Consider the following 13647-nt stretch of genomic DNA (forward strand, 5'->3'; position numbering starts at 1 on the left):
GAGCAAAGAACATGAGAATGTGATTATTTTTCCAGAAAAAAAATACAGAAATATTTATTCATACAATTTGAGTTTTGGAAGCCTAGCTAAATTCTCTATGTATATGAAGGCAAACTACAATTCCACATGTACATGAAGGGATTTTTCTGCACAGCATCGATAACCTTCCTAACCACACTCAGAAGTTTGACTAGGTTATTGCAATATACCAGAAAAGGTATATTACAATAACCTAATTACTTTAGAACCTCAGTTACTTTATCCTTACAGAACAGGAACAAGAACAAAACCACTCAAGCCCAAAACCACAACATTCCAACCCAATTTATGACGTACTATGTGTGGTACAAACTAGCTCTAAAAAAATTCAGCAGCTGATTGTTACTTTCTTTCAACCTTTTTATTTCTCAATGATGAGTCAAAAGGGAAGAAAACATCCGCTGTAAATAATTTCTCTCAAACTGATGACACTGTTAAACTTGAAGGAAATTATTCTGACTTAATTTTATCTAATAAAAGTAACAAAACAGAAGCTGCTAAAATAGAGTTTAGCAGAGTTCATAATAAAAAGCATGACATAATCTGCTTTAAGAATTTCATAACCACAATACAATTTAACTTACAAAAGGTTTTCATGTTGAAACAAAAAAAAATTTAAATTAAAAACTATAAAAACCCCAAGGCTCAACAATTTAGATAACAGATTATGGCAGTGACGTACAGAGCTTTGCAGATGTTTACTAAAGTAAACAGTAAACTTGCTTACAGAAGACAAGCATTACTAGCATACTTAAACCATCCAGAATCCACAAAGCTGAGCAGCAACACTTTCTCCGTTTCCCCCAGTACAGCTTTCATGAGCAATGTTCTGATTTTGCCAGTGACAACTCTTACAAAGCAAATTCAAAACTATTTATTTGGTAGCTTCTACAGAAACAAAATTGATTCAGCCAGTAACCTGGATTGATGGAATTAAAACAAATGAGGAATGCTAACCATGGGGTTTTTTGTGTTAACCATTTCAGTATTCATTTTATATGTTATGCTATAATTTTAAAATGGAAACTATCTTCACCATTGAAAATGCAAATAAGCACTGTTAGGTTTGGCATCAAAGCATACGAAGTGGGGGGAAAAAACCCTCTAGTGTACCCATCTAAAAAAATATAATTCCATTTGAATACAAAATGAGAACTGTCATTTCCTTATTATTGACAAAACAGGAAAAACAAAGCTTGTTCTGTGGAGCAGTTTAGTCTGATACAAATGATACAAAAATTTTCGTGTGTACATGACGAAAAGATCTGACTTAAAGCACCAGCTATTGGAAGGATTTTAACACTGTATTGCAAAATTATGGGAAAGCAATAAGTGGTTTTGAAAGTAAACCTCAGTCAGATGGAGTTTTAAAATATTTACATTCTAATGTAGATATGATAAATATTTTATCAAAACAATGTATAATCCGCTGGAGTATATAAAAAAATATTCCCAGCTAAACTGTTTACAAAAATGCACCATCAGTGAAAAGAGTTAGGGACTACCAGTTTACCAGAGAAGTCCCAGTTCAAACATAGAACACACATCCAGCATTAGAGTCAGTATTGATTTTCATACTTCTAAAACTGTAACACATTATTTTAATTGTAAGTATGTGCTTCCTTATACTTCATTCTATATGACTCTAAAATGATTTAAAATTGACAAAATGAAGAGAAACATCCACAGCTCACATACAGAAACAGTAACTTCAGTGTCATCCATCCCTCTTTTTTACTAAAAAGCTGTAATTTGGCCCTGATTTAGAGAAGTGTTTAAGCAACTGAGCAATGTTTACACTGCACTGAAGTCAGTACGCATCAGACATAATCTGTAACTAGGCACATGCTTGTATGAATTTGAGGCCTACAAAAAATAAATTGCAACAACATCTAAATTCTTAAATATGATGAAAGATTGCACTGAAAATCTGGTTCAACACTGTCAATGTAAAAGCTGTGCAACATGGCTTTTCAGTTTGAAAAGTCTTCAACAAGTTCCCTAATAAAAAGGCTCACCAACTAGAGTTCTAACCAAATACTGAGTCTGTAAATGCTTCTATCACACACAAGGTGGTACAGAGTTTATGTTTGACTAATACTATTTTAAAACAGCCTTGAGGCCATAAAGAAGCACTTTCCACTATCAGCCCAAGCCTGAAAGTATTTCTGGCTTGATGGCACAGAATCCTGACAGTGTTCTGCTCCCTCGCATCTACACAATACAGTCTAGGTAAAGACTCAGTACCAAACAAAATTAAATTTTTTTGTGCTATCTGACCTACCAGGAGTAACTGATTCCCTAGATTTTTCATTTACACCCTCCTCTGAAGTCAGCAGAAGTGTTTTTATTTCACTGAAACACAGCACTTGCATTGAAATTTTACTTTTTATGCGTAGTGCTTAATTTGCTGCTAAAACCTATGACTTCCACTTGCTGCCCACAGAGGACCAAAGGTGCATTTCCATACAGATGTGCTCGATCTCTGAAACACCATGCTGTAACAAAGCAAACTAAATTCTGTTAAATTTACAAAGATCTCATCATCTAAGGTTTTAATCCATACAGACCTAGCACAAACCACGTACAGCACAGTATCCTAAGGTAACTAGAAAGATGTTTGCATAGCAAATCTTCTTCAAATTTCTCCTATGGAACAGATGAAGCTGACCTCCAACACAAATTTCAATCACAAGAGTGCAAAGTGGTGCTTAATCCTCACTGTCAGATTCTCTGTCTCTCTGTACCTCTACTCTTTTCTCCATTTTGCTAACAGCAGAGGACTTTTGGCAAAATAAAGCAGTTATTTCTGTCCTCCATTTCAAGCTAGTTAGTGTCACTCATTAAAAGCAAGAGGGGAAACCTCCCCTGGGCTCTCACTTAACGTTTTCTTGCTTGAAGAGAAAGAACATCCCAACCCTTGGTTGCCTCTATTAAGTGTCTCTGTCCATGACTTATCCATTCTTCTTGGTCCATATATACTCTTCCACAAAACCAACACTTAAAGAGACACCGAAGTGCTTCAGCTGGTGAACTTTCCACCACTTGGTAGTTGTTTTTGTGGGTCTTTTTTAGCTTCATTTTTAGCATACTCCGCTTTTTTGCTTGGTTTCCTGTCTCAGCATTCTGAAGAGTAAGACGCTTCCGATAACGTTTGACACCAAGACAACTGCTTGTCCTTTCTGACAGAACTACTTTCAGGACTTGACCTTTATACTTGTTGATAGTCTTCATGACATTAATTATCTCTGGTGAATCAACATCAGGATGGTTTAGTACCACAACTGGCTGATTACGACGAGGGCATTTTATCAACTGATTCATTTTCAGAGGAAGAAGTCGAAGACGTCTTGCTGTCAACAGGTAAGACATATCAGAACTTGAAGTGGTTTCCAACTGAGCTCTTGTTTTCCTCCTAGGAAGTTCTCTGAAGCTTGTTTGTCTTGCCTTATTTTTGGGACTTTTTGAATAGGGCTTGCTTTGCTTGCTCACATCACTGCTTTTCTGAAATGGTACACCAGTTTGCTTGCTGTTATTTTTAGCACTTGCCTCTCGCTTTGGTCTTTGCCTGAGTGATATAGTTTGGGACTCAGCACCTGGTTCGCTCTGATTAGGCAAACATGGGAAATTGCTGCTGAGTGTCTCAGAAACACTGACGGGGACCGGGCGAGGCAGAAACATTTCATTGCGATGCACAGGAGCTGACGCTTCGCTCCTGTTTTCTATTCCGTATGAGCTTTGACTGCCTGTAGCATTCAGCACTCTCAGCATCGTCCCTTTGGGGATAAACACTGGGGTAGCAACATGGGAATTTTTAGTTACCCTATTTTTAGAAGTTCTTGCAAATGTAAAGAGCTGATCTTCACTGTGTTCTTCACTACTAATCACACTTCTTCCACCATGTCCTTCAGACAAAGTTACAGGTTGTTCCACTTCAGTGGCACAAACAGCTCCCTCACAGCTTGCTGAACTCTCTGGAGGCAAAAGCGACTTTTTACTAGAAGCCTGACATCTCAAGGGCACAGATTTCATGTTAGGTTCAGCAGCAGACATGAGCTGAGCAATCTTTCTACACAGCAATGTTGCTGATTTCTTCTTGCGTGTTGTGTCATCCCATCTGACATCCTCTGGAACATTTTCAGTCCCAGAGCTAAGAGAAAATACAGATGAAATAACAGGTCCTTCAAAAGGACTGCCTTTATTTTCCATCTTCTGTAGTTCAAGTGATTCCAGAAGATGACTACTCTTTTGGCTTATGGCTTCAGTTCTCTTTATTTTGCTCAAACCAGATGGTATATCCTCAAAAGCTGGAGTTTTAGTAACATGTAAGTTTTTTCCTGCTTCAGAAGATGTAATAGATTTTTTATCAAAACCCTTTCCAGCTATATGTGCTTCGGTAGAGCTGAGTGGTAGACTCCTATGTTCCTTGTCAACTCTCTTCACAGACGATGCATTCTTTTCTTTATGGACAGCAGAAAAATTCTTGCCCTCCTGAGCAGCTTCTACTGAAACATTCTTGGAACTTTTACCTTCGGAAACAGAAGCGTATTTTGGACGGTATGTATCTCCACCTTCCTCATAACAGAACAGATCACTATGCAAACTATTTTTTCCATCTACTTTCCCCCTTGAGGATTTAAGATCACTTTTTTTTCCAGTACTGTTCATCACCAGAGATGGAGAGCAAAGTTCTATAACACCTGAATGGGCATCACTACCTTTCACCAAATGAAAGCATAATTTTGATGTATCGTCCCTCTGTAGAGATACAGAGCTATAGCCTGAGAGCTGAGAATCAGAAGAACAAAAACATTCAGAATTCTTGTCATACATACTATCCGAATTAAGATGGTCACTAACACTGGATAATTTGTTTACATTCACTTCCATAGTTAGTAACTCATTTGGACACACAGATGTTTTCTTTACTTCTGCAGATTGTTCTATAGCTTGATTCTCAAGTTCCTCTTCTGCACAGTTCACAGGTTTGTAAGTTGCTTCTTTCATAGGAATTAGTTTAAGAACCAGCTGCTGTGCTCCATTCACTATTTTCAGCTCTACTATCTGAGCTAAACAGTTGGAAGGAACTACAAGTTCAGATGGTGCAATTACTGTTAAAGGCATCCCAGGTTGTAAAGGCTCTGTTTTTGGAGAATAAACCTCAACCTCCACACTTTGATTCTCACATACACTCATTTCAGATGGCTCCAATATTGTCTTATCCTGGACCGATGATGTGTTTATGCTACATTCTACATTTTCAGATGAGCAGACTGTTTTAGTTGCTTTACTTGGAATCTCAAAAACCATATTTGAAGACAAATTTGAAAGTTCATTTTGGAAAGGAATTTTATTGTATTTCTGCTTTTTACATAAAGTGCTTTGACTCTGCTTCTTTTGCTTGTGGTTCATGAGAGTATTTGACAGCCGTTTTCTGGGTGTTTCATGTACTCTTCTCGTATGTTTAACAATATAGTCATGTCTAACAGCACCATATTCACAGTACTCACACTGATACGGAAAGGTTCCAGTGTGCTTCACCAAATGTCTCTGGAATTCTCCTTTGGTGTAGGATACATAACTACAGTGGGAACAAAGAAATTTAATTTCTTCATGTTGCCCTACATGCTTTTTATACTGTAAAGGATCCTTTGTTGAAAATCTGCATTTATCACAGTAGTATTTGCCTGGCAGAAAATTTTTTACTTTAAACGTTTTCTGGGTTTTACTTGGGGTTTTTCTTTCATGTTTTTCATAGTCTGCATCATTGGCACCCTCAGGAACAAAATCAAAAGCTGGTGGTTTAATATGACTGCACTTCTTGCAGATGAAATTTCTGTCTTCAGTCCACTCAAGCTTCTTATGTTTCTCTATATCTTGCATTGAAATTTTCTGAACATTTCTGCACTTTATACAGCTTATCAGTGACAACTTATTGTTCTCAGCCTCAGTTCCTTGGTAACAGCAGTTTTGATCATCTGCCCCTTTTGACAGATGTGTTTTATCATCAGATTGCTTTGGGGATGTAGTTAAAGAATTATTTTTATCATTAATTTGGCCAGAGTACAATCTTGGTAAAATTTCCCTCATTTTTTTCAACTGCATTTCAAATGAAGCAACTCTGCACCATCTTCATTAAACACAACAGCAACAGACAGACTGTTTTCTTGGTATTAGTCCTGTGTATATTTCTTATGAATCAATCATTGAGGCAACCAATCTGCAGAATATAAGCTTTGGAAGAAATGATGTTCAAGCAACTGCATCCATACTATATTCCATGGTCTTAGTCGATCAGCTTGCAGCACTAAAGAATAAAAAGCAGAACATTAAGTCAATTAAGATTCAATGATCACTGAAATACAATGAACTAATAATTGAACTATTAGTGGACTACAGCTGAATTAGAGAGTGCAAGTCTACTGTCAATATACACTGATTGTATTCTGCATATACAACCAATAACTCTAAAACATACCAAATCAAATAATCCTTCAACATTTGCTCTCATTCAAAACATTCCCAAATTCGTATAATTACCTGCTACACATCAAAACCTGAAGAGTTTATGGTATTTCTCCCATGTCATGAAAAATTTTACACTTAAGAAACATTTATAAGCCAAACAAGATACTTGATAACAGAACTGAGCAGCAGAGTATGATTTCAGTTCATACATAGCCCTCAACTCAGGACAAGTTATCATGAAACATGCAAGTTCCATTCATATGTGAATAGCAGGGAAAGAGAATGTGACTGTGATGGTTATTAGAAACACAGAACTATTAGTTTGTTTTTAAATAAAAGAATTTTTAAGCTAGCATGGAAATTCCTGACATACAGAAGGAAGTTCTTTTTTAATCAGTGCCAATGTTTCAGATACAAACAGTCTTAAACTCTAATTCATAACAAGATGTGATTTATGCTTCACATGTTCTCAAAGCAATGAAGTCAAAACAATCTGTGGCTGCAAAATTAATTACTTTTTCTTCTATTAATATTACAGTGTAATCACTTCTATATATGTGGACAAGCATATAAATAATTCACTCATCCTAATAAAACAGAATGTCAATCAAGCAAAATAAACAATGCAACATAAGGCAGAGGGAGATCAGTAATATCACTGTAAAACACCAAATTAACACACGCAATATGTTTGGCCCACAGGTTCCAGCACTCTGTCTCTCTACTATATTTAACAGGAAGATGATCTCAGCCTTTAAGCTTTTGGCAAGACTATGAAACCACTATTATTTGGAAAATAAACAATTAAATTAGGCTTTTGAGACATACATGAAATCCAATCAACACCTTTCTTATTCTAACATCATTAGTTATAGGCATACTGTTGCACACACTTGCAATCACAAACAGGCTCAATTGCATGAGGTTACTTCTGTTTTCCAATACACCCCACAAAAGGCTTCTGCTTCTGAAGTCCAGATCCACACCGAATGTACCTACAGAGATTAGGGCCTGATTTGAACGTCAAAAGCACAGTGCTGAGTTCACTTAAGCAGCTTCCCATCACAATGATCATATGGTAATCAAGAAATTGAACTACAACACTGGAAAGACATTGAGATGCCTGAGCAAGTCCAGAGAAGGGCAACAGAGCTGGTGAAAGGTCTAGAGAGTAAATGTTACAAGGACTGGCTGAGGGAGCTGGGGAAGTCAAAAAGGGGACTCAGGGGAGACCTTATTGCTCTCTGTAACTACCTGAAAGGAGGCTGTAGTCAGGTGGGAGTCAGCCACTTCTCCCAGGTAACAAGTGACAGGAAAAGAGGAAATTGCCTCAAGTTGCACCAGAGCACGTTTAGACTGAATATTAAGAAAAAACTTTCATTGAAAGGGTTGTCAATAATTGGAACAGGTTATCTATGGAAGTGGTGCAGTTACCTCCTGGGGATGGAATTAACATCCCTGGGGATATAAAAGACATGTAAACTGGGCACTCAAGGATATGGTTTAGTGGTTAGCTTGGCAGTGCTGGGTTACAGGTTGGACTTGATGATCTTGTAGGTCTTTTCCAGACTAAATAATTCTGTGATCTTCCCAGTGGCTTGACAGGACTAAATATCTGACCCAAGAAGGTTTTCCAGCATCTTATGTGCTCACAACCCAGAAAGCAACCATGCATTTTGATGCACTCTGCACTGCATCAAAAGCAGCATAGCCAGCACAGTGAGGGAGGCAATTCTCCCACTCTGCTGTCATGAGACCCCACCTGGACTGCAGCTGCATCCAGCTTTGGGGTCCCCAACACAAGGAAGATGTTCAGTGGACCCTCCTCTGGACCCATTCAAAGCTTATCACAGGGCTGAAGCACTCCTCCCATGAGGACAGGCTGAGAGCTGAGGTTGTTCAGCCTTAAGAGGTGGCTTCACAGAGACCTTATAACACCTTCAAGTACTGAAAGAGGACTTTCAAGAAGGCTAGAAAGGGACTTTTCACAAGGGCATGCAGTGATAGGACAAGGGGGAATGGCTTCCAGCTGAAGAAAGGTAGATTTAAATTAGATATTGGGAAGAAATTCATTACTGTGAGGCACTGGAACAGGCTGTGCAGAGAAGCTGTGGATGCCCCATTCCTGTAGTGTTGAAGGCCAGGCTGGATGGAGCCCTGAGCAATCTGGTCCAGTGGAAAGCATTGTTTCTCATGGCAGGAGGTTGAACTAGGTCTCTTCCAACGCAAACCACTCAGTGATTCCATGATCTTCCCTGTACTCCATCAATATCCATAACTGCTATATCAATGCTGCCCAAAATTTAGGGCTCTTCAAAGTGTTCTGATGTGACCACAAACAACAGTAAAAGTAAGTCAGAAAACTGGTTAGGGACAACATAATAAGCTTTTCACTCTTAAGCAGATGGATGGGTGTACAATAAATCTCCTTAGTGAGTAGTTCTAGAACTGTAGTAATCTCATCTCATTGCAATGCAGACAGCTGTGAAAATACACACAATTTGAAAAACAAATCAATGGCAGCCTTGCAGGAAGGAGTGCATGACTGCTGTATCATGATCTGGAGAATTTTCTTCAACAAATTCTAATGTGGATGACATTATGTGCTCTATTAGCCTGATTCTAAAGAAGACTGAAAAGCAAAATGTTTGTGGTAGTTCAGATGGAACATCCTTCCCTGGCTACTACCACTTTCTAGACTTAAGACTAACCTGCTTTTACACAAGTGTGGTGGTAGGCCTATGTTCAGGACATCCACTGTTTTATTTCAGGAGAAGATAATAAGAGATCTGATAAGCTCAAGATTCAGACCAAAGACGCTTTATGCATTTCTATACAGCTTTAAGAAAGAAGTACATGGCATTTGAAAGGAAACGGGGAAGCTACATCAGTATTTGCTTTTTTCTGCTGTTAACATCTTTCCATTAATACTGAAACTGCCCTCCATGTGAACTAACTGAAAGCTAAGTGTAGAGAATTTATGCCATCAACATCCTTGACCACAAGAAAAGGTATAAACCCTGAGAATTTTCTTGTATTTTTTTAACTCAGTAGATTTCATTTTATGGGAGAATATGAAAAAGAATCCTCAACCTTTAAAGGGCAAGAAAGTACAAGAAACACAGTCAAATATTTTCAGAACACTCCAAATTAACAGTTCTGGGCTTCTCAGTCCAAGACTACGCCAGAAAAATTTAACAGAGGTAATTCAAAGAACAGGCTAGCAATCCTACCAAATTTTTCTAATTCAAACAGGTATATGTAGGAAAGTCTGCCATGGTTTAAGCCCAAAACCACGTTTTCATGCAGACCTGTGACCAATACCATGTTGCTAGAATGCAGGTTTCAAGTGCTGGCGTGCCTGCATTCCCTGTGTGCCCAGGTTGGTCCCAGGCAGCAGCCACGCAGCCACAGAGCTGCTTCCTGCTGTCCCACCCTCCCCTCCCTCAGCAGCAAGGAGAGTAGAGGAGAGAAGAAGCACAGGAAAGTTTCTGGGTCAGGACAAAGGCAGTTAAACAGAAGGAAAGAAGCAGGGAGGTGACATAAGGGAAATCACTCACCACCTTCCAGAAGCAAACCAATGCCCAGCCAGTCTCCGAGCAGCAGGCACCCTGGAAGGCAACCCCCCTCCGCCCTTCTCCCTCTGCTTCCAGTTTTCATGGCTGAGCACAGCACTGTATGATGTGGACTATCCCCAGACCAATTCTGGGCAGCTGTCCCAGCTTTGTGCCCTCCCAATCTCTTGCCCACCCCATGCCTACTCAATAGAGGGGGGGGGGGGGAAGAAAACCTTGATGTGCAAGCATTGTGCAGCAACACCCAAAACAACAGTGCGTTATCAAGATGGTTTTAGCCACAGCACTGTACAGGCTGCTTTCAAGAAATTTAACTCCATCCCAGCCAGACCCAGTAAAAGGTAAAAAAATGAACTGAATAACCAGTTGATGTCGAAGTAACATCTCTGCTGTCTTCACAGCTAGTTTTTTGCCATGTACCCTGAACACTGACCAGTTAATAACAAAGGTTTTGATACAAACAGCTCAAATTTATACTTATTTTGGATAACAAGCCCAAAATTATGTTGTAATTTCATGCCTGTATTTAAAAAAATTTTTTTTCTAGTTATTTCAGAAAGCCAAGACCATCAACGTACACAGGGAGGTGAACATTACATACCTTCACTCCATACCACTGGGGAAGGTGGGGAGGGGGAGGAATTCCCCTAAAGATTTGTTTTGGTATTTGAAGGATTGGCAGAAACACGCTTCAGAAGATTTAATTAAAAGATAGTTGATTTTCAATTATAATCATATGCAGTGCACACAGACCAACCCAAAGATATCATTAAAGAAAGACCTCGAAGTCTACAAAGAGTGTCAATGGCAAACACAGGAATGGGATGGATGAAAAATGAAATAAGAGACACTAAGAGTGTCAAAGTCAATTCCAGTTAGTCTTCACAGGAATTAATTCAGAAAAAAAATATAAAAATATTAAGAAACACAACAAAGTACCTAAATTAGGAAACATTAAAAAAAAATAGAGATCCTAGATTAGAGAGGGGGGGAAAAAAAAGCACATGGAAAAAAGACATCACAAGAAAGATAAACCAAATTTTCCCATTCACTCCTACCAAACATCTGCAATTCAGTGACATTAAAAGGTCAGGCATTCAAAGAAACAAACATTTCCACCTTTCACACAATAGTATCATATCTTGAACTTTGCTGCTCAAGACACAAGAGACTAACAGACGCACAGAAATTAAAAGGCATTCCAAACTCTGGACATCCCAGGTACATAAAGGTTAAAAAACAAAGATGCATTAAAACAAAGGAAAATAGGACAAAACATCCTCTGCAGCCTGACTATGCCAAATTTAACCAGTACAAGGGTTCTTGCACTGCAGTAGGTTACAAACCACTGATGTGGCCACTGTCAGACTGGAAATTTCTATTTACTTCAAATACATCAAAAATTTGCTCATCATTTCAAAGAAGAATATGTACATTCCAGGGCTTTAGGTTCTTTTAGTTCAAACTACATGCTGCTATCAATGAAAAGGGTGTGATGAGCAGGATGCATTTAGCCCATGTGATCAAATAAATGAGCCCTTACTTCAGCAAAGCACACACCTCTCGTGCACAAAGATCACAGACTGCAGCCAATAATCAAGCCATGCTTTGGTACTGAAAAGCCTACATAAGTCATCCCTAAGAAAAACAAGTTTAAACAGAATTGGAGGACACTGTGCATCACTGCATCAGGAGGATGCAGAGTATAACATTTGAGCCACTGTGAAAAATTTCAATCTCTTTGCATGCTTAAAATTACCTTGCATGTATTTTGCAAGTATATATATACATACATATATATATATATATAAAACATGCATATACTGACTGTTTAACATCAACTATCTCTGTTCAGCAGAGTTAACTGTTCTACTGACCCAACTACACGGATGCCAATTACCAGTCACTAATTTTAGGCCTAATGACTGGGAGAGAGCCAAAGTGCTTCATTCAAGTATTACATATTGCATTAATTAAAATAATTAATTTTATATTAAAAAACAAACAATTCAAATGTACCAAAGAAATTCTGTCTACAAGTACTTCTTCTTAAAAAGCCATTCTGTCTCACAATAACAGCTAATCACACAGTCATAACAGTTCTTGGTTTTTAGCTGAAATTCACATGAGGTTTTTCAAAGCAAAATGAATGAAGAATGATAACGCAGACAATTAAGAAGAGCAAGGACCATGCACCAAGTTTTCAGAGCTCATTTTTATTAAAAAAATATACAGTTCTTTCACTCTACAGAAAAAAATAAATTACACATAAAATGTTTATTATTTACAAAGTCATGCAAAACACTGATTGAAAGGAAATCACTATTTTTTGAATGCGTAAGTGAAAAACTGTCCAATCTACTAACGTTTTTTGGCATTGAATGGACGCAGGTACATGTATGTACCATGCAGCATTCTACTGAAATGGAGGTCTGCTTCCCTGCGGCTCTAGGAACAAGGCCTAGCTTGATTTGTATCTGAAAGAGACACATTTCTGTCGTATCATTCAACTGCTTGGTGGTCTTCCTGCAATAAGCTAAACAAGGCATTACCAAATAACTACTGTATCAGAAGCAGTATTCTAGAGTGCTCAGAGACATTTATAGAGTTGTTTATCACTACATGTATGATCAATTTTTTTTAAACCTGTGCTGTTCATTTCATCATTGCACACAATGCACAACGATTTTCAAAGTCTTCCTGCATACCCAGAGCATAATGACTAGTATAAAGCATCACCCTACTCTTGAGCTCTGAGGCCTGTAGGAAATATAGCAAGGAAGTATGGCACTGAAGAAAATGGGAGAAGAGGAGGAAGAGTTCCATTAAAAGCACATAACACTCCACGCCCAGATCTCAAAGCACTCATGTGGATGTTAAAATTGATTTCCAGATTGTATTCCTGATAAAATTATCCACATACTGTTTGTACATGCAAGAAAAGAGCCTTGACTGTAACCACCTACTGCAGTAACAATGCACAACAGACGCTAGAAAAATCCTGTAAAACACCACTAGTCTTCTTAACTGCAAAGCAGACTTTCTAAATTAAATGTACATTGCAGGACACTTTTTGGCTACATATACGATAACACTAGATTATATATTTAGAAGAAAATCGGTTTATACGTCTAAATTACTTTAAGTGTCCAATGCAACACTATTCAATGATAGACTGTCTTGCAACAAAATTCAATATGGAATTCAATTAAGCCAACCTTATGCCCAAACACTCAAAAGAACCATATTTGCACACAAAACACAGGATGTTCTATTTTTCTCATGAATACATTTACTAACCCGAAAGCTCCTTTTCTTCAGGATGACCAAGACGACAAACCTGGACAACAGCTTTAGTCCAGGCGAGTCCAAAGCGGCCTGATGGCGTCCACGAGACAGCAAGCACCAAAAACCTCCTTTTCTTGGGCATCCAGCCCACCCACGCACCGTGCTGCCGCCTCTCCGCGGAAGGGCGGCCTCCCTCGGCCGCTGGCTGCCGTGCGCGGGCCCGAGCGCGGCGCCGCGGGGATGCGGTGCGGAGCGGAGCGGGGCGGGCGCTGCGCGG

General features: G+C 38.7%; 1 protein-coding gene across 2 annotated transcripts in view; it reads right to left on the minus strand.

Annotated features, from left to right (window-relative positions):
- Positions 1–23: 23 nt before the first annotated feature.
- Positions 24–13647, minus strand: part of ZNF518B (zinc finger protein 518B) — a 13860-nt gene continuing 236 nt past the window's right edge. Inside the window, exons 1-2 of one of the 2 annotated variants that reach the window (XM_041402768.1) lie at positions 13383–13559; positions 24–6346 (exon numbers count right to left, since the gene is read on the minus strand). In XM_041402768.1, coding sequence (XP_041258702.1) covers positions 2920–6144 — 3225 coding nt within the window. In that variant the 5' untranslated portion in view covers positions 6145–6346; positions 13383–13559 and the 3' untranslated portion in view covers positions 24–2919. Of the gene's footprint in view, positions 6347–13382; positions 13560–13647 lie in introns of those variants that run through there. The other variant, XM_041402767.1, reaches the window with a different exon arrangement.

This window comes from Onychostruthus taczanowskii, unplaced genomic scaffold, assembly GCF_017590055.1.
Source record: "Onychostruthus taczanowskii isolate IOZ18803 unplaced genomic scaffold, ASM1759005v1 scaffold2, whole genome shotgun sequence".
In the NCBI taxonomy this organism is placed as follows: Eukaryota; Metazoa; Chordata; class Aves; order Passeriformes; family Passeridae; genus Onychostruthus; species Onychostruthus taczanowskii.